The sequence below is a fragment of the Rhineura floridana genome, chromosome 6 (assembly GCF_030035675.1).
Source record: "Rhineura floridana isolate rRhiFlo1 chromosome 6, rRhiFlo1.hap2, whole genome shotgun sequence".
NCBI classification, from domain to species: domain Eukaryota; kingdom Metazoa; phylum Chordata; class Lepidosauria; order Squamata; family Rhineuridae; genus Rhineura; species Rhineura floridana.
In genome coordinates, this window is record NC_084485.1 from 150,525,010 (window position 1) to 150,546,250 (window position 21,241).

The 21,241-nt window shown below is 42.9% G+C and overlaps 2 protein-coding genes across 4 annotated transcripts; both read right to left on the reverse strand.

The window, feature by feature from the left end:
* Window positions 1–413: 413 nt before the first annotated feature.
* Window positions 414–11,959, reverse strand: LOC133386813 (zinc finger protein 676-like). Of its 2 annotated transcripts, none has more exons than XM_061630582.1 (2): window positions 11,732–11,959; window positions 414–3,910 (listed from the first exon to the last, which is right to left on the reverse strand). In XM_061630582.1, exon 2 carries the CDS (start codon window positions 3,858–3,860, stop codon window positions 2,679–2,681), a length of 1,182 nt encoding a protein of 393 aa, XP_061486566.1. In that variant the 5' UTR covers window positions 3,861–3,910; window positions 11,732–11,959; the 3' UTR covers window positions 414–2,678. The 2 variants fall into 2 exon arrangements, with proteins under 2 accessions (XP_061486566.1, XP_061486565.1); XM_061630581.1 differs by having other exon boundaries at window positions 11,741–11,958.
* A 4,431-nt stretch (window positions 11,960–16,390) lies between these two features.
* LOC133386814 (zinc finger protein 16-like) lies at window positions 16,391–21,049 on the reverse strand. Of its 2 annotated transcripts, none has more exons than XM_061630583.1 (2): window positions 20,554–21,049; window positions 16,391–19,152 (listed from the first exon to the last, which is right to left on the reverse strand). In XM_061630583.1, the coding sequence occupies exon 2, from the start codon at window positions 19,081–19,083 to the stop codon at window positions 17,935–17,937; it is 1,149 nt and encodes a 382-aa protein (XP_061486567.1). In that variant the 5' UTR covers window positions 19,084–19,152; window positions 20,554–21,049; the 3' UTR covers window positions 16,391–17,934. The 2 variants fall into 2 exon arrangements, with proteins under 2 accessions (XP_061486567.1, XP_061486568.1); XM_061630584.1 differs by lacking the exon at window positions 20,554–21,049 and adding an exon at window positions 19,520–19,660.
* Window positions 21,050–21,241: the final 192 nt, after the last annotated feature.

Consider the following 21,241-nt stretch of genomic DNA (forward strand, 5'->3'; position numbering starts at 1 on the left):
TTTTATCACTGCAGGACTGCAACAGGTGAGGATTCACCTACCTCAATTATCCCCTTTATTCAACAATTAGTCTCCAGGTCTACAACCTTTAGTTTATTTATTGCACTTGTATACTGCCCCATAGCCAAAGCTCTTGGGGAAGTTTACAGCAATCAAAAACATTAAAACAAATATACAATTTAAAACACATATTTTAAAAACAATTTAAAACACATATTTTAAAAACAATTTAAAACACATATTTTAAAAACAATTTAAAACACATATTTTAAAAACAATTTAAAACACAATTTTAAAATTGAAAACAATATAAAAACAATTTAAAACACATGCTAAAATGCCTCCCTGGAAGGGATGGTGGTGCTCCCCTTCCTCCTGCAGGAATTTTACTCAGTTAAACATTTTACTCAGTTTTTTCTTCTTCTGGCAAAGTAAAGTTGAGGACTAGCCTTTACTTTCCAAGCACCACTATATGGATTGTTACCCAGAACACAGCAAGACACAGTCCACTCACCTGAGATGCAAGCTACAGATCTGATATGACTTTTTCTCCTATAACAGCAAATGCAACAGTAAGGGAGCTTCAAGCTCAGCACTCTCTCTCACCTCCATGTCTGCCTTAAGGACAGTGGCCCAGTTCAGATGCTAAATTCCCAGCTTGCTATACTTAGGAGCTGAGAACAAGTAATGCATCACTCCTTCACCTATTCCCACTTTCCTTCCTTTGTGCAAAGGAGCACATGTCTCAGCCCTCATTCCTGCTTGCTGAACTATGCTTTGGAACAGGGATAGAGAACCTGTAGCTCTTCAGATGTTGCTGGACTCCAACACCTGTCAGCCTCTTCAGCAAGGGTAATGATGGAAGATGGAGTCCAACAATTCCTCCAGTCTTGCTTTATCAAGCCAGGAATTCATCAACCGAACAAGGCCAACGTTTACCAGTATGTATCACCCTGACATTGCAATCTGTCCCCCTCCCCCAGCAACAGTGTGGATCTGGCCACAAGACCACAGCAATCCTACGAATAATATTTAATCCAATTAATGTAGTGAAGCCTGGTTCAAATATATCCTCCTGTGTAGAGGAGTTCAAATACAGCCATGCCCACTGTTACTATATTGGCTCCACTTCTTGTGTTGCACTGGCAGTGTAGAAGCTGATCTCCTTCCCAAATCATTAGGATGATGTGAGAATCTCCTCCTCCCCACAGCAGTACCACACCTCTCAAAACTGTGGCAATGCTCATGCAGGAAGGAATTCCGGGATTGCTCTTCACATCACCCCAGCACCACAGGAAGGAGCTACTTAACTGTTCCCCAGAAAAACATAGGTCCGAACCCAAAGTGTCTTCCCAATAGCTGCCTGTTCAAAATGAAAAATGAGGCTATCATCTGAAGTCTGATTTTGTCCAGTTCCTCCCAAGCGGGGGTGGGGGAAGACTATAGTTTAATTATATGGTGACAATTTTATTTTTATTCTCAGCTGAAGAACTGTGCATGTTTGAGTCTAGGTAACATAAAGGAAAAACGAGGGTGGGGTAGAGATGAGGTTTGGCATTACAGAAATTTAAACTCACATAAAAAGTTGGCAAACCCATTGAGAAAAACAAGGAATCTACAAGCTCATGTTGTAAATGATGGTTTAGGTAGCATATCAAGAAAGTAGTTCCTGCATACAAGAACTAGAAAGCACTTGAACAAGTTGCTGAAGGATGTTGTGGGATCTTCCTCCCTGGAGATTGAAAGACGAACATATGACCATTTCACAGAAATGCTTCCAGTCTACATAATGCCATTGTTGCCAGGAAATGAAGTGACCTCCTAAAGCCCCTTCAGACTCTTGATTTATGGGTCAGTTCACATATACATGTAGGGATGACTTGCATCTGTGAATGCACCATCACAGATTAATTACCACAGGCAAAACTTTCTTAACACAGCTCAAGCACAATACTGTTCAATGATCCACACATTTGGCTGACCGTCATCTAGTGATGAGTGATCAATGCAGCCTTGTACAAAAGCCAATGAAAGTTAGTAGCCTGCAAAAAAATGTTCTAGCCTCCTGGTGGCTGGCAGAAGAGGTACAGATAGCTCTCCTCCAACAGCCTACTGCATTTCTATGCAAAGCATGGAAGAGGAAGGGGCTTCCCTTCTCTTACAAGCCCCTTGATTTCTGTGCTGTGGGGTGGAGTGCACCATATGACCTCTGGCAATTCCTTGTGGTCTACAGCTACCAGGCAAGGGCTTAAATGAAAGCCTGAATCAACTTGACACAAAATTTAAGCATGAAGAAGCACTGTGACACTATCAGGGCATTCACTTTGTAAGAGTGAAGCTTAGGGAAGGAGTAATCACCTAAGCTGGATCTACACATGTAGCACAATGAGGTGGTAGAATTGTACTACTTCATCCTGCAGACTGGGGCTACACTTTTTCGTGTGTGTGTATATGTGTGTGTCATCCTGCAAGGCTGCACCCAAGCCCCCAGCAAGGAGCTTCTCAGGTGAGCAGACCTGCAACCTGAAGTGTTACAGTCTACTGTCACCTGAGGTCTTCACCATATCATCCTGCTACATGTGTTGATCAAGCTACAGTTTGTATATTTGGAATGTTAAGGGACAATTTCTCGATATTTGTAGGCAAGTAAAACAACAACCACCTCAGTGTGATAAAAGCTATGTTTGGACAACTCTGTGAATCCGCTCATGTCTCCTTAAAGTTCCTAATTCTGCAAATGACAGACTACAGTTGGGACAAGAATAGGGTTTCTCTCCAGTATGGACACGTCGATGACGCTGCAGTGAACTTAGGCGGGTAAAGGTACTACCACAATCTTCACAGTAGAAAGGGCGCTCTCCGGTATGTGTCTGATGATGCCTTTTCAACCTGGTTAGTTGGACAAAGGCCATGCCACATTCTTTGCATTTGTATGGCTTTTCTTGTCGATGGATCACTTTGTGTTTGGAAAGCAAGTTAGGATTACTGAAACCTTTGCTGCATATTGGGCAGAGGTAGCATTTTGAACTTGCTTCTTCAGGCTTTCTGACAGCAGAGTTTGGCTTTTCAGGGTGCCAGGTAGCATCCACATTCTTCTGCACTATAGACCAGTGATTCTTTATATTAGCACTTCCCAAAGCAACACTGGAGCGCTCAACCTTGTGCAAGCTGCGGAGATGCCTCCAAACATCAGCAGTACGAATGAAACCTTTCTTACATACTGGGCACTTGTGTGGCCTCTCTGTGGAATGGGTTAATTTGTGCATTCGTAAGTTGGCCGCACGGAAAAACTCTTTGCCACAAAGGGGGCACCGGTATGAATTCCCAACCGCATGTAACTGCTTGTGTTCCTGAATCCTACTGAGATCTTGCAACGATTTGCCACACTTCTTGCACCAATAAGGCAAATCTTTGCCCAGCTGGGGCAGCAGATTCTCATCATCAGAAGAGTCAACAAGGATGATGAAATTCTCCTCCTCTCTACTTACACCCTGAAGACTCTTAGAATGCTCAGAAGCCTGGAGTTCCAGATTCTTACCTTCATAATGCAAACTATAACTAGTGCCAGCAGGGATGTATACACCAGGGGTGGCTGAATCCCACTGTCGACGGTAGGTGGATGCTTTCAAAGTTGCTGTTGAAGAACTTTCTCCTTGTTCAGAGTGTGGTTCTAGAGGGAGATCTGCCCAATCTGGAAGTGCATCAGAACCTGAGTGTGGCAAGTAGTCTTCCTCTACTTCTAGCAGAAGGCTGGCTTTATTACCTATCCAATCAGAAATACAGCTGGAATCACCCAAATCGTCTCCTCTGAAGTTGTAGACATCATGGGCAGGCTCTGGGTCCACTTGCATCTCCATCATGTACTGTTTGACAGCTTTTGCTTATCTTCAGCAGCAAATCACTGCCCTCCCTATGGAAAGAATGGAATTTCCAGTATTCATAACAGGTCAAATGAAGACACCAGAATGAATGTTCCTCACTGTGAATAGAGCAATTTAATTTTTTATCTTTGAATTGCATATATGTATCTATTACACCAGGAGTAGCAAATGTGGTGCCCTCTAAATCTTGGTCCAGCTCTCATTATCCCTGACCATTGGTCATGCTTTGCTGGGGCAGATGGGAGATGTAGTTCAATGACATTTGGGGGCACCATGTTGGCTCTCCCTGCATTATTATTCACATCCGTTAGTCGCTTTATACAAAAAGTGTCTCAAAGACAGAATACAAACAGGAAAAAACCAATTAAAACCCAGAAAATTTAAAACAATGTACAATACAAAAGTCTTAAAATGTTCATCCAACACCACAAGAAGGAGAAGTCTTACACCACCCCATAAAAAGATAAGCACCACAGCAGAGGCTAACTAAAAGTATTTTAGATTGGCGCCTAAAACCTGACAGTCATAGCACCAGATGCATTTCCCTGGAGACAGCATTCTACAAATCGGGATGGGTGGGGAAGAGGACCACTGTAAATAGCCATTCTCATGTGGCCACTTTTTGCTCCTTCTTCAGGTGAGGCACAGAAAGAAGGGCCTCTGATGAAGACTTGGCTGGTTCATGTGGGAGACATAGTGGGATAGTTTGCAACAGCACAGTAAGCCAAAACTAAGGCTGGTTCCAGCTCATGGTTAGTGAGAGCTTATCCACAAGTCCCAGTTTGGACGACATGGTAAGCCAAACCTTGGTTTAGCTCAGTATGGTGTGGCATGGCAGCAAAAAGGAGTGGGGAGAGGAAAGGACTCCTCTCCAGGAGTCCACACATTCACACTGTCTTGCAAAGCTAATTTTGCTTACTGTGTTGTGCAAACCGGGTCACTGAACCATTGCTGCAGATTTGAGTAATTAGGCAAACCACATTTGATGTGGATAACATATATTGGGCATGATCCACACACAGGGTGCAATCAATCATGTCTACCCAGAAGTAAGTTCCACTGGATTCAATGGGGTTTACTCCCAAATAAATGGAGCATTCTTAGGCAATTTAATTCCCATTGATATCATTGAAAGAGTTAACGAGATGCTTCAGTGGGGCTTAAAACATCTAACTTTGGCTGCTTATTTGCTTTCTTCACCCATAAGTTCACATTTCACGTTCAGAAATTGTTCTAGATGGCCTTTTAGCATTTCTGCTTTTATTTCATGCTGTGCCCTGTGATCTGCTAGCAAACAGGCTTCTTACTTAAATTAGATAAAACTTTTTTTGTCTGAAATTCTCAATGGAATGCCTACTACAGGAGAATCTGAAGAATTGTTACTATCTTGCTTATTTGCACAGGTAAAGTTACTATTTTTGCTTTAGTAGCCCAAGAATCATATGTTCATTGACAAAATTGCTATCAATTGTCAGGGGAACAAATTAATTTGATAGTGTTTGGGGTGGATAGTTATTTGATGTTTTATTAGCTGATTAGCTGAAGTTTTCCTTTTGCACTGTAAGCTATATATGCTATGATTTTACTTTGCAATGACCAATGGTTGTAAGAAAATAAACTGAACTGAACTGAACCTTGCCTGTGTCTTACAATGTGCATAAGAAACAGATTCAAGCAAGTGTCTCTCCACACTCCAGCTCCCTCCAAATTAGCCCCTGACAGATATAGAAGGACCAATTGTGTCAAGTTAGATTAATAGCCAATTTATTTTGACTGATGAGATAAATCCAGAATTAATACCAACAACAACTAGAATAATGTAATGATTAATAGTGTGACCTAGGAAGTCCCATTAATTTCAAGTCTCATTTCTGCTATAAACTCACTAGGTAGTCTTGGGAAAGCCACTATTTTCTCAGCTTCCATCTCCAATCTGATAATATTGTTGTGAGGATTACTGAGAAAGTACATGAAATTCTCTGGACATTCAAGAAGCACATTATGATGTCAAATATTATGGAAACAGAAACCAAGTGTGCTGATCCCCCAAAACAAAATGTTCTCAGTATATTAATCTATAGGATATTTGTTTCAAAAGTATCAATTAGCATATTATTTTTGAAACCTATAGAAAATAGTTACCCTCCTCCCATTATTTGGTATGTTCATATGTAGGCAGTAGTGTAGTGACAAATTCAAAAGTGCAGTGTCTCTTCATGTTAGTCATAGCCACACCCCTTCCCATTTTTATTTATTATATGTATGTGTGTATATATATATATATAATTATGTATTTATGTATTTATTAAATTTGTTAGTAGCTTTCCTACACAAATATGTGCACTCACAGCAGCTTACAGTTAATAAAAAGTAAAAGATATATATATTTTTAAAGTATATAATGCAACAGAGCAATGCTTCTTAGGAATGCTATACAACATATATATATATATATATATATACACACACACATATATATATACACACATATACACATACACACACACAGACACACATACTTTTTTGCTGCTGGGTTGAGACTGAGATCCTTACTAATGCCTTCTCCCACAGCACACATCCCTAGGAGCCAATGAGCACAAAAGGTAAGAGCGTTAGCTACTGAGAAGAGTCTTCTCAGTGGCTTACTCACCTCTTTTCACTCTGATTGACTCCAATCAGCATGAAAGGGCAAGGAAGCATGTAGGAAGACTCTTATCAGTGGCTAACATGCTCCTCTTTCATGTTGATTGACTCATAGGATGCTGGAGACATAGAGACACTGCTCCCAAAAAGGTAAGGGGTCTATGACCCCCCCAAGAACCTGATGACTACACCCCTGTATGTAGGAAACCTCTTGCTCATACTTTTGCACCAATGTGAGGTGAAAAGCCTGGACTTTAGGCATCACTCAGATCATGGGACATTTAAGTTCTGTCAGAATTCAAACTTTAAGTACAGAAAGAGACATTTTGCCAGTGTGATGACAGAAAGAAAATCACAGAAATGTGAGTAGGACTGTAGAGCTTACAGGTAGGAGAACACAATTATGAAGACCAAGGAGCTGATTTAGGAATTAGCAGGAACAAACTGATTTCAAAATATGGTGCTTGCAACCTGAACTAATGCTCCAGCTAACATGGCTGCCACTGCAGTCTTCTTACACTTCTAGAAATCAGCCAGTATCCTACTCTCCAACTTCCCAAGTGCCATCTCACCCTTCACACGAAGTATGGTTCTTTTACAATAATGCTGGGCTAGTTGTCTGACTCTCCCCCCTGCCCTTCTACAGTGTGTTCTATTTGCTGTTCCATCCAACATTTGGGGAACCTGTTTCAATGTTTGTGGGATATAGGGTGGGTGGTGGTGGTGGTAGAAGGCCCTAAAGGCAGGGTGATTGTCAGCAGGGATTGGGGAAGGACAGCAGCTCAGTGGTAGAGCCTTGCATGCAGAAGGTCCCAGGTTCAATCCTCAGCATTTCCAGGTAGGGCTGGAAGAGGCTCTTGCCTGAAACCCTGAACAGCTATTGCCAGTCAGTGTAGAAAATACTGAGCTAGATGGGCAGCTTCCTATGTCTCCTGGAATGTCTTGCATGGTTGTGCGCTGCATGCTTTCTGTTCTTTGCATCTATGTCTCCTCTGTGTGTATATGGAGAAGTGTGTGTTGAGTTGCACTGATACAATTGAGCTACCTCAGTTCCCTGCACTGGCCAAGTGGCAAGACTTCTGGCTACACTCATGCACTATGGAGACTTTCACTAGCGGAGGCTCATTTAGGCAGCATCCTATCTAGCCCTCCTGGATCGAAGCCTCTGATCTAAGCCACAAAAGATTGCTAAAAAAATTCACTGTTTCCTAGAAACAGGGAATGAACATAAACTTATTTAAATCTATGTATAGATTGCAGAGCAATCCTATGCATAGACCCACTGAATTCTGTGGGACTTATTTCCATATAAACATACATAGGATTGCAATGCAAGTCTTAGAAAGCAGCATAAACAGTTAGTTTAGGTTTATGTCTGACCAAAGGAGAAAAAATAGAAAGAGAATATGAAAGTAGAAGAAAGTAGAAGATATCTGAGAATAAAGTGATAGAATCTGAGATAAAAGGAAATACAGGAGAAACTTAATGCTTTAAGACCAGATAAAGTAATTCAAACTAGCTTTGGTTCTAATGTAGTAGACCACAAAACCAGTCTCATGCTTAAATACCTCTTTGTTTGCCAGAACCCTGCCCACTCTGTTTTGCTCCATACCTTCCTATTTGCAATTCTTTACCTTTTCCTGATTAGTTCTAGGAGATAATAGAGTCCATTATCAAATCTTTAAGTGCTCCTATTATCTTAACAATTTAGGCAATAGAAACAAGTATAGAGCTTTATCAAAGTGCCTTTTTTCACTGGAAAAAGATCTACAGATGCTCATCTTACTCATTCTTTACTCATTCTTGTGCAGAGAGACTCTATAAATTCATGACAGTTTGAAGCTGGGGGCAGTGTCACTTGATAGTACTGCAGCAGCTACTAAAGATTAATAAAAGCAGTGAGGCTTTGACAAATTCCCTTGCATTTCTCACAAATCAGTAATCGGCACTTCAAGACTAACAATCTGGATTAATAGCAGCCCAGTCCAAACAAGGAACAGCAATGAGCCAGGTTGCATTTGCACTTGTTTCACACTAGTAACTGCAACATGGAATATATTTAAGATTGCTAATACTGCAGCTGGAAGTGATCAATGGATGACTCAACAGTTCTCAGCATTTTAGGGGGCACAAAGGGTGACTGTAAAGGAGTCACAGTTAACTACTTCTACCCTCCTGGAAAAGGCAACCTCCTCCACAGGAAAGAATCATACAATTGATTAATTGCTGCTAAACTGGCGATGCAAACCACTTGTAGTTAAAATGGCAGCACCAAAGCATTTTTCTTCTTTTGGTGAAATTAACATGGACATTTCAACATGTAAGAAGTGCAAGGCACATTCATTAGCCCAACATAGTCTGTTACTGGATTGTATCACTTCAAATTGTTTTATGAGTGATCAAACCCCACATGTGCAATTCGAAATGGTACAGTACAGCGAAAATTACACCAAGCAAGCATTCAATCCTACAAACATCTACTCGGAAGCAAGAATCATTAAGCTCAATGGAATTTACTTTCATGTAAACATGGTGAGAGCAGGATGCAATCTTATTCCTGCATTCTGCTTTTTATCAGGATAATGCACTTCATTTCTGTAGTCTCTGTTTTTACATGCTCAATTCCAGTGGGATTTAATTACTCCTGCTTTCCCTTGCTCTGCCTGTAATGTACATTTCATAATTAGAAAAATGAGGCTATATCCCACAGTCCTTTGCCATGTAGTAGGATGCTATATTTGCAGGATACCACTATCCAACTTTTAAACCTCTTCTCCCCTCCCTGTTCTGATATTTAAAGTTTTTTTTTAGAAAAATTCATACACATACAAATTGCATGAACAACATTAAGCTATTAGGACTGGGAAAGTCCATTAGAAAGCTGTTACCAGTTAGGGTAAACAGTACTGAGCTAGATGGGCCAATGTTCTGATTCCGTATAAAACCGATTCATATGTTCATCTGTGAGTTCACTTTCACCTTCCTCCCCCCATCTAAGCACATCCATTTCCTACACCTCCACAACACAAAGGGAGAAACAGTGAACAAAAACCATTATCCTCCCCAACACCACCACTACACATGTTATCTCCTATATCTAGTTTCCTTCTTCATTTCCATCCAATTCAATAATCTTATAATAATCAGCATGGCAGTGACTACCAGTCTCTCTGTGTGCTACAGATAGGTTGGCATCTGGAGTTATTTATTTATTTCACTGGCCCAGTCTTTTAAGGACAACCTCCACACAGAAATGAAACTGATGTTTCCCCCAAGACTTTTAATATCTTCATGCCAGGAAAGGCTTCATGCGATATTAGGCTGCGACTTAAAAGCACAGCAGCAGAATCAGAAAGCAAGTGGCCTCTCCCTTCCTACCTTGTGAAGCACAGTCTTATCTCCTGCCCATCCCACTCTATCTTCCACTGAGGGTGCAGTCAAAAGAAAGGTCTCTTGTACAGAACCCACTCTTTTTTGGAGGGGATTGCCCCAGACCTCACACAAGGAGAAGGCCACATCAACACTGATAAACAGTAGACTCCGACTGAGAAAGAAAATGCTGTTGATGCAAGGTGCAGTAAAAAGAAAGGCCTCAATCCTCGGGCCTCTCAAGAGTGTTAAAATGCACCTTTAAAACTAGCTGTGTAGAACAGAGTTACACAATCTACTTTGCTTTTTTACTAGAACCCTGAGACTAGCAACCAGGGCAAGGGGCAAAAGCCATAAAACATAAAATTAAATAATCCTGGGCCCAGGAATATGTTTTATATCCCAGAACTGAATGGAGCTCACAGTCTTTCCACACAAAAAGCCAGTTTTGGCAGTATCACATTTTGGCAGTATAACAAGCAATTGTTATAGCAAGCAATTGATTGGGCATGCTAGAGTCTACTGTTGTGAATGAAGATGAGAAAGGTCTTGCATAGATGATGGCTTTCTTGGCCCACCTCTTATTGATCATGAACTTGTGGTACAGACAATAGTTTTTTTCAGTGACCTGAAGGTAGAGCCACTGGGCAAATAGGTTTTGTAAGGTTTCAGAAATCTACAGAACCTGTTAGTTCAGAGACCATAAATGGGGATGGAAAATTAAATGGGGAAGATGAGCAGTAGTATTGTAGGAAATTAGAGTGCTATCAAACCTTCTTTAAGGCTCTGTACAAATAATCGCCTGTACATCTCATACCTTCTTATGCCAACCGTGGGGAGGGGATATTGTATTTCCCCTGGAGGATTTTCTTAATCTGTAGCCCTAGAAATCTGCCTCTACCCCGCCAGACATCTATACTGTCTTTGAGTTGGTCCAGCCACGGGAGGCATTAGGGCTCCTTACCTCCTAGCTTTGAAGGAATTAAGAGACTCTACACAGTTGAGCACCTTTTGACTGCATCTGTTTCCAGTCAGCTTCCAACTTTCTCCCCCCCCCCCGCGAGCAAAATGCAATTGTAGGCGATTGCAGGACCTGGAGGAACAAAATCCAACACCAAAACTTCTCTTACATCTTTCTTTGCATAGCTTTGTAGTTATAATACTTTTATACTTCTGTTGTGTGGCCTTCCTAAGAAGGGTTGCTCCACCACCTTATACACTGTTTTTAAAATCTCCCTCTCTTTTACTTTTATTTTTATTAACTGTAAGTCGCTTTGAGTGCATTGTTTTGCTTTTGCTGGGTGAGTTGTAATATATTGCCGAGGATTACTCTTGACGATCTATTACAAATTCTCCAGAGATCTACTAGTAGATTCCAATCTAGCTTTTGTTCACCCCGATGTAGAACAGAGTTTTTTAGAGGGGCACCTCCGAGTTTAGCGGCGAGAAAAGTTGCACCCATTCAAACCCCTTCTTATATAGGCCCAGGAGACCCGCATTTACATATGAATGTATTTTTAAACGCGGCCACTCTACTGACACACATTTTCCTCCCCACTGCGCGAATCTCTTGGGAGCTGTTGCTCGCTCGCTGACAACTTTCTACATCTTCCAACGTTTCCTACGGGACGCAAAACTGTTACCAGCTCCAAGGAGTTTGGCCACCCACCCCTTCTCTCCTCTCAGGCAAGCTGCACCAGCAGAGCGCACCCCCTGGACATCCACACGCGGTCCCTCACTCAACGCTCTCATTTCCGACAATGAAACTGTGCCGACCGCCTTTCCAACAGGGCGCACAGAGCACCCACCACAATTAGCGCTCCAGAAGAGGGACCCACCAAACTTGCCTTCCCGCGCCAAGGATCAAACCGTGGCCAGCACTCCAACGCCTCCCTGGCTCGCCCAGATTGCGCGCTCCTAAAGGGCAGGCGATTCCAAGTCGCTCCGAGCGCTCGCGCAGACAGCCACCTCGACGCTCCGCACGCGCGCTTGGACAGAAGGTGGGCGTGTCTACCTGCCCAGCCCTCGCGCCTTCAGACCAATGAGGGACTCCAGAACAATTGCCCGCTTTCCAGGTTCCCACTTTGCTGGGGTCTCGCGATGCTTCACCCTTTTCTTCGGAATTCTCCCTCCCGTGGGAGGCAAATAACCTCAGGGGCCTTTCACGCATTAAAAACAAACCCGGGTTTGACCGACTGTACGTCCAACAGGCAACAGCCTTCAGCTCTAGCTTTCTGATGAATGCGTCTGTATGAACACACCTGTTTTTTGAACCAAATGCCTGTTTGTAATATTCACACCACATTGTAGAGATGGAGAACCCTCCGGACGTTGTTGGACTCCATCCCCCATCAGTCCCAGACAAGATGGCCAATGGTCAGGGTCGATGGGAATTGGAGTCCAAAAATTTCTAAAGGGCCACAGGTTAATGCTTTACCTCCATGTTTACTCAAATGAGCTTAGGTGTACACCTTAAGAAATCTATCCTGGCCCACCTAATACGGAGCCCACCCCCTCTCATTTCATAAGGACTTGGGGTCACCCTGTGCAATCAGTTGGCAGTAGATTCTAGGGACAGGGAAAGAAAAGTATTTCACACAACATTTGTTCTGTTCAAGCATTATACTCTAGATAGAAAATGAGGCTCTCCAGACTTTTTGAACTGGCCCTCCGGACTCTCTTTGGCTCTCAGGAGTCTCCCCAGGCTACACCCCTCATTGGCTCTGCCTGTCACTCTCCTTGAGTGTTTTTGCCTGCCTGAAATGTGTCCTTGAACTCTGATAATGCTTCTTGCTTGCCTGGATAGAGGACGGAGAGGGATGTATGAGAGCATTTGTTGCTCCACTTTTGCCCCTGGTCTCCAGGAATAGATGACATACCAACAGAGTTCCTACTGAGACTGAATCTGTCCACATTTTGACAAAAATCAGTCAAGAAATATGGAAAACTAAACAATGGCCCACAGACTGGAAGTGCTCAATATACATCCCAATTACAAACAAAGGGGATCCCAGGGAATGCAGTAATTATCGAACGATTGCCTTAATATCCCATGCAAGTAAAGTAATGCTCAAGATTCTACAACAAAGGCTCTTACCACATATGGAGCGAGAAATGCCAGAGGTCCAAGCTGGATTTAGAAAGGGAAGAGGTATCAGAGATCTATCGCAAACATACGTTGGATAATAGAACGGAGCAAGGAATTGCAAATAGGTTTTGTAAGGTTTCAGAAATCTACAGAACCTGTTAGTTCAGAGACCATAAATGGGGATGGAAAATTAAATGGGGAAGATGAGCAGTAGTATTGTAGGAAATTAGAGTGCTATCAAACCTTCTTTAAGGCTCTGTACAAATAATCGCCTGTACATCTCATACCTTCTTATGCCAACCGTGGGGAGGGGATATTGTATTTCCCCTGGAGGATTTTCTTAATCTGTAGCCCTAGAAATCTGCCTCTACCCCGCCAGACATCTATACTGTCTTTGAGTTGGTCCAGCCACGGGAGGCATTAGGGCTCCTTACCTCCTAGCTTTGAAGGAATTAAGAGACTCTACACAGTTGAGCACCTTTTGACTGCATCTGTTTCCAGTCAGCTTCCAACTTTCTCCCCCCCCCCCCGCGAGCAAAATGCAATTGCAGGCGATTGCAGGACCTGCTCTGTCCTGGAGGAACAAAACCCAACACCAAAACTTCTCTTACATCTTTCTTTGCATAGCTTTGTAGTTATAATACTTTTATACTTCTGTTGTGTGGCCTTCCTAAGAAGGGTTGCTCCACCACCTTATACACTGTTTTTAAAATCTCCCTCTCTTTTACTTTTATTTTTATTAACTGTAAGTCGCTTTGAGTGCACTTATTTGTGTAGAAAAGTGACAAATTTAATATGTAAATATTCTGAAATGTCTCAACTCTCTCTCTTTCTCTATGAATTAGCATTAGTCTCAAACATTTGACCATTTACACACCAGATTCATTTGTATAGTGAATCTTCTAGAATAAGGATCCTATGGGAACAATTCTGGTGACTCCTTATGTTTTGATATTGTTTGTTGTGATTTTATTAAATGTTTTGGTGTTACTTGTAAACCACCTGGGAAGGATTTGTATCTTGAAACGTGGGATAACAACAATAAATAAATAAGTAAATATTAAACTCAACTTTATTGAGATCCATTGGCAAGAGACAATCTGGTGTGAAGTATTGGACCATGGAGACCCAGATCCAATCCTTACACATCCATGAAGCTCATTGGGTGGCCTTGGGTAGACTCTGCCAATTCTATCCTCAAAGAGATAAAATGGGAGGACTCCCTGTATGTGATCTTAAACACCTTGGAGAACAAGGCAAGATATAAACATAATCAGTAAGTGGTTTTGTTTTCAAGGAGTCTGTCTTTAACACTTTCTCCCTCTCTGTTACAACCTTTCTTCAGATTTATCAAGTCTTATTCACAACTCACTTAGCTGGTTCCGACAGCTTTAACATGCCTGCTGGGTTGAGAAACAAAGTCCATGCTGGTGTGGCTTGTTCTTTTTGACTGCCTCAAGTCCACCCCTAGTACACTGCTATAGATTGGCACAAAAGTTGTCATGCAGCTTGGCTTGTGGCTGACTATGCCCCCCCCCATGCAAACAAACAACAGCCCTGAACTTGGTCAGGAAGGAAGCATTTTTGGCTGCTTGTGGATCTTCCCTGTGCAATTCTTTCTGGCAGCTGCCTTTTAGAGAACTGGAACATGCTAATGATTTTGGTACAAAGGAGCAAGAAAATGTGGAATGTTCATTATACCCAGAGAAGCATAAAGTGTTCAAATCTCTCTCCCCCAACCCCCAAATAGTTACAAGAATCTCATGAGAACTGAAAATGGGATTATTCAGTAACTGCTTACTTGCAACACTGATTCCAGGGTGACTCAGCCACAAAAGAAAGATAGTACACCTAGCCCTGCACAACAGTTGTACAGAAGAGACTTTTTTTTATAGGTATCACTCATTGTTTGGGATGGGTAGGTGAGAAAACCTGCACCTGCCAAAACTCCACCATCCCCCTTTACATCATGATTAGAAACACATATAGAGGATACAGATGAGTAAAAAGGGAGGCATGGGGTGTGTGGACAAACCCAGGGTGTGTTTTAAAGCAGGGACAGACAGAAGACGGAGTACAGTCCAGCAGGCAATTTCTGATGGATCACCTAGTGTACAGATGGAGAACTTGGAGCCCTCAGGATGTTGCTGGACTGCAGCTCCCATAATCCCTACCACTGCCCATGCTGGCTAAGGTTGATAGGAGCTGGAGTCCAATAACACAGGCTCCCCACCCCTGACCTAATCCCTGGTGGTTGCTTGGAAGATAGCCATTGGTAGAAACGTTAGCCATGATGGATAAATGGAATCTCTTTGTTCAAAGATAGGATGACTTTGAATACTGCCTGTGGCCTTCTCGGAGTCTTCTAGCTTGCTGCAAACAGGATGGACCTTGAATTGATCCAGCAGGGCAATTTTTATGTCCTAAAGCAAGAGTGCATATGCAGAATCACTTAGGAATACAGATCAGTTATATTTTAACTATTAAGAGATATCAAGCATGCAAACTTGCTTGGTAAATGTAAAGCACATGTGTGGACTATAGTAAAAACAACAATGCTAAGTAGATTGAAGTCCATCTCTGCTACTTTAAAGGATTTTGAGGGACAGCCTAAGTGAAATACAGGGATGCAGATCAAGAACTTGAGTTTTATATATAACTTCTTATTTGGCAGAATGGAAAGGCAGTTATTTTCTGCTATATATGTAAACGCCCTCTGCAAACCAAGCTTTGTCCTAGAATGAAATCAAGAATGAATTCTTGAGTGGTAGCAACCATCTGATGCGATAAAAACATTTGCATTTATAACATTTGGTCTGTATTCTAGTCATCCAGGGCCCCTCCAATATGTCTGATGAAGAAATCTTCAATGCACAAAAGCTTGTATTTTCCTAAACCAGCATTTCCCAAACCTCTGATGGAAACCCTTTTTTTCATTTTTTGGATTAAAGACACACTTCACTTTTGCAATTTCCTCCTCCACCCCCCCCTATTAACTCTTAGTGTATATAATAACCGCACCCACCCCCTGCAGTGGCTGATTGGAAGGAAGCAAGTCCAGAGCAGAGAATCATATTGACACTAGTAACACCAATGTTATACAGCTTGTTAATATGCCCTGGTACTCAGATTGGAAATGGCTATCCTAAACTAATTGACATTGGTTCAAGACAACAACCAGACATTATCTAGTAAGTAAGTCTCACCCACCTGGGTGCCCTTCAGATGTTTTTATACAGGTCATATCATCTCCAGCCAGTGAGACCAAGGACATCAGGAACAGGAATTGCCAATAATCCAATATCCATGCATCACCAGTTAGCCATAGAGAGTTCAATTTCCCAGTATAGAGCCACACCAATAAATAAGGCATCAGCAACCAACTCCAAAGGACAATAAAATTAGGGTACTATTAACTATTCCATTTATTAGACATGATGCACTTTACATCCAATATAGTCATTGCTTTCAACATGAAGAGATTTTCATTCAAAGCACAGGATGCCGAGGAAGACAGAGTGTTTTTTTTTAACTGCACAGCTCTGCAACGAACTCTTTCCAGAGGTCATCATGCCAAACAGCTGGACAGACTGCAAGTGCTGCAAGGTATTGGCTGAGAGAAGTTATCTAAGAGTTTCTCTCTATCTCTCTCTCACATACACACGGAAATTATGACATTTCATAGAATCATGAAGATAGCTTCCACCTTTAAATATTTTTCCATGCTTATGAGATTTAAATGAACGGTAGAGGTTATATTTTACTGACTGTTCCAAGGTCAATCAGCAAAACCTTTACTTAGAAAGATCCTTTAAAGGACCACTACTTCCTTAAAAAAAAAAGTTACACAGATCATTCCTTGGGAAGATGCTTTCAGCTATACATTCAGAACACATAGTTGCTTAAGAGACAGTGTGACTCAGTGGACAGAGATGAAGTCTAGGGGATTGGGAGATCTGGATTCACATGTCTGCTTAGTCCATGCGGTCACTGGATGACCTGGGTCAAGTCTGGCTACAGAAACAGGCAGCACACCACAGAGATGCAGAAATGTTGAATATAGCATAGAAGATTGCAGTTCTGGCTTGAAACACATCAGGATAAATTCTTTTTCAGTGGCTTTGACCTTGCCCTCTTAGTAAGTTACAGAAAGGGAGAAATGCTCACACCTAATTCTTCAAATGATCTCTGATGTGTGAGCTAGTCTCCCCTCTTAATAAGAGGAAACATTAAATAATGTCATGTGAAGAACAGCAGGCACTTTCAGGAGAAGCTATCTTGTATGCCATATTAAAGATTTTTGTACTGATGTGCTTTGTCACTTATTTTTGTCTGTTGCAACCCTCTTCATCAATTACGTAGCTGAATCAGAGCCAGCTAACTGCACAAGAAACCCAAGCCAATTCTGGGCCAGCAAGATTTTTAGAAGTGCCAATAAGTCCCTGGGCAATCATTCTGAGAGATGTTCCCCAGAATCCTTTGCAATGTTGCATAGGATGCTGGGATCAACTTCTGGGTTGTGCAGTGTAGGTACTTGGGGCAGCCAAATATCATGCATTGGAGCTCGGTCAAGTCTCAAGTTTCCCCAGATGAAATTATGAGCGACCTAGCTCACAAGCTTGTAGCAAGGACAAACAAGACACACGGGGAAGAGAACAGTTGTGGAACAGCTTCCTTATCTTGCTGGATGATTTTGCATGGGTGAAAAGAAATGGACTGAAGCCTACAAGTGTTGGAGATTATGGGTCATTTCACCCACTACACAGAGGAAACCCTAGGCTTGCCACCAAGAGTACGCTCAGCAGTGAACTGCATCCAATGGTGATTCCCTGACAAGTATCTGTATGAGACACATCTGTTACAGTCATACTTTACATTTTAAGGTGTACACAGAGAATATCTTAAGTGTATATCTGTTTCCCACCCACCCCAAATGTGATTTGTGCAGTGGCCCTACAATGTTTTCATTTGGTGAAGGCGTTCATGCCTTCTCAAGGAGCCTGACTCTGTGAAGTCTTGGGCACAGTATGTGCAAGAGTAGGGCTTCTCCCCAGTATGGATCCGCTGATGCCGATGCAGTGAATTCAGGCGTGTGAAAGATCCGCCGCATTCTTCACAATGGAAGGGGCGCTCCCCAGTATGAATTTTCTGGTGCCTTTTCAACCTGACTAGCTGAACAAAGGCTTTCCCACACTCTTGACACTCATATGGCTTATCTTGCCGATGAACAACCTTGTGTTTGGAGAGCAAGTTAGAGGTACGAAAACCCTTGCCGCAAGTGGGGCATATATAAGGTTTAGGCTGTTCTCTCTCTGGCTCCCCTTTACATACCTGGGAGGCAATACCATCATTGTTTTTGTTCTGATGCTTTGAAGATACTATAATTAAAGACCTGTTTTTCAATGCTTTTGAATGTTCTATCTTATGCACATTTCGAAGGTGCCTCCAGAAGTCAACTTTGTGAATGAAACCCTTGTCACACTCTGGACATTTGTATGGCCTGTCACTCAAATGGATGAGTTTGTGCATTCTTAAGTTGGCCGTACGGAAGAACTCTTTGCCACAGACAGGGCACCAGTATGAACGCTCAGCCTTGTGGCACTCCTGGTGCTCCTGCAATCTACTGAGATTGTGGAAAATTTCTCCACACTCTTTGCAACAATAAGGCAAAGTATCTCCAGCCACAGACACCAGCTCCTCATCATCAAAAGAATCAGTGACTGTGATGTCATCACGATCCTTACTTATCTTTTCCTGAGCCCTTTTAGCATGCTCAGATGAACGGACCTCCAGGTCTTCATCTTCACACTGCAAGTCAAAGTTGGTGCTAGAAGTGATGAAGACCCCAGCTGTGGTTGAATCATTCCATTGACAGTATATATCGTGACTTTCCTCTTCGTCACAGTGCAGTTCTACAGGGAGATCCTGTCGGCCAGAAGGCCCCTCAAAGCTGCAATCAGGGCTGGGAGGCAGAGAGTAGTTTTCCTCTACTTCCAGCTGAAGGCTGCTTTTCCGACTAACCCACTCAGAAATACAGTTAGAATGATCCTCTCTGGCACCACAAGTGTCACTGTCAGGCTCCCAGGTCATCTCCACATTCATCCTTCGGCATCTTAAGGACAGTGGACCACTGGCTTATGTTCTCATTTCAAGCTCCAGTCACAGTCAACCCTAGAAAAGGGGGGGAAAGCAGTCTGATGTTTAAGCTGTTTGATGAAGCTCTATGAGCTGCACAGGAGAGATGGCCAACATGGTTCCTTCCAGATGTTGCTGGATTATACCTTCCATAATCTCTGACAATTGGCCATGCTGCCTGGGGTTGATGGGAGACAGGATGCAGTAATATCTGGAGGGTACCACACTGGCTACCCTTTGCCACAGAAACTGTTTCTTTTCCCATGGCCCATTGTGGGAATTCAATCTGTGCATCGTGTCCAAATGACGAGGGAAGGGGCCACAGCTCAGTAGTAAAGCACCTGTAGTTAAGAAAGGATCAGGTACTGGCAGAATACTGGGCTAGATGGATGCATAGTCTTACCTGGTAGAAGGCAGCTTCCGGTGAGTAATTAGGCAGCAGAGTTTTATGATGCACCAATGTTGCCTACTCAGAAGTAAGGCCCACTGAATTCAGTGGGGCTTCCCCCTGGTTAAATGCAGTTAGGATTACAACCTCAATTATGCCACGCTGAAAACCAGTGTGAGGGGAGCAGGGTGGGGGAGAGAGACCATACTTTTAACACGGTTGCAGTTATTAACAGCCATTTTTATATGATCTTTTATAATAATAATAATAATAAAATTTTATTTATTAGTCGCCTATCTGTCCGAATTAACGGACACTCTATTCCATTCTGCACACAGATAGGTGCCCCGTTACCTCACTGCAGTAGTTAAATTATTGGGCAGGTGCAGAGAAGGAAATCAGACACCATCTACAGAAATGGGAAGGAAGAGCCACCCACATTTCTGCCTGGTTTGCATTTTATAACAGCAATCTAATCCTTATGGAGTCCCTGATCAAGTTCAAGCTCTCCCTGGCTATGAACAGAACAAAACTGATAAATGGAACAGGTGGGGGGAAAAGGGAGAGGGGTATAGAGAGAGGCTGCAGAGCCTCACGCTTCTTGGTCCTCAGTACCGCAATAGGGGAGGAGGGAACGAAGAGGCAAGACTTGACAGGCCGGAAGTCACAACTTAAAAAACAAACAAACTAAAAACCTTCGCCATCATCATCATCAATCCAGCATGAAGGGCATCCTGACTTTAGCAATCCCAGTCCTGGATACATGGCATTGTTACCCCCTTTTGAAAAGACAGTTGCAACACAAAGGAATAAGACGTGGGGGGGGGATAGCGGGGTTTGGAACTAGCCTCGCTGAACTACACGGATTTCACCTCCTGCCCTGCAGTATTTTCTGCAAAGAAGGGAAGAGATGGGCAGGGTGTATCTCCCTCGCCCGGCCCCCTTGGTGCAAAGGACCGATGCACTGATATATAGGGGAGAATGGAAGGAGAAGAAACGACCGGGAACGGGGGGGGGGAAGAGACGAGCCGCTGCAAGTTGTTATTTACCAGCTTTTCGTGTGTGCAGCTCCACGTTGTCCCAGGGGATGACTTTCTCCCTGTTCAGCCCCTCCCTCCTTCATGCGGAAACCAGAGTGCTCCCATCAAAATCCTTATCCCGTATTTTTATTACGATTTATTCCTCTCTCTCTCTCTCTCTCCCTCTCTCTCCCCCCCCCTCCTCCTCCTCATCTAGGGGTATCGGCAGGAAAAAGAGCTGCGGCAACAACCCTCCTTTTCTTTCTCAACCCCTTCAAAGTGATTGACAAAGCCAAGGACCAATCCTAAACCCCAGTGCCCATCGTGCCTCCCGATGCTCCCTCTTCCTACATCCTGCTCTTCCCTTCGGAGGGCAGCCTGTTCAGACTGGCTGCTCCCTTCTCTCCTGAAAGGCTGGTTCCGCTTAAATTCACAAAATAACACTCGTCTCTCTCATGCCACCTAGCGAGATCTGCGGATAAACAATTGTGCTTTCAGAAGCTAACGTGTTTCCGTTCATCGAAAATACTAAGCTCTATCTTCTCGCTAGGGTTGCCAGGTTCAGGGCCTGAGAACGATTATGTATCTTTAAGAGAAGAGAAAATTCAGCCAAGTGAAAACCTGCACTTGGCTGAATTTTCTCTTCTCTTAAAGATACATCAGGCCCTGAGCCCGGCAACCCTGCTTCCCACCCTCTCCCTTGCATTCCATACACAGT

Excerpts from the sequence above, each read along its gene's own strand:
- LOC133386813 (XM_061630582.1), bottom strand. The coding sequence starts at position 3,860 with ATGATGGAGATGCAAGTGGACCCAGAGCCTGCCCATGATGTCTACAAC.
- LOC133386814 (XM_061630583.1), bottom strand. The coding sequence starts at position 19,083 with ATGAATGTGGAGATGACCTGGGAGCCTGACAGTGACACTTGTGGTGCC.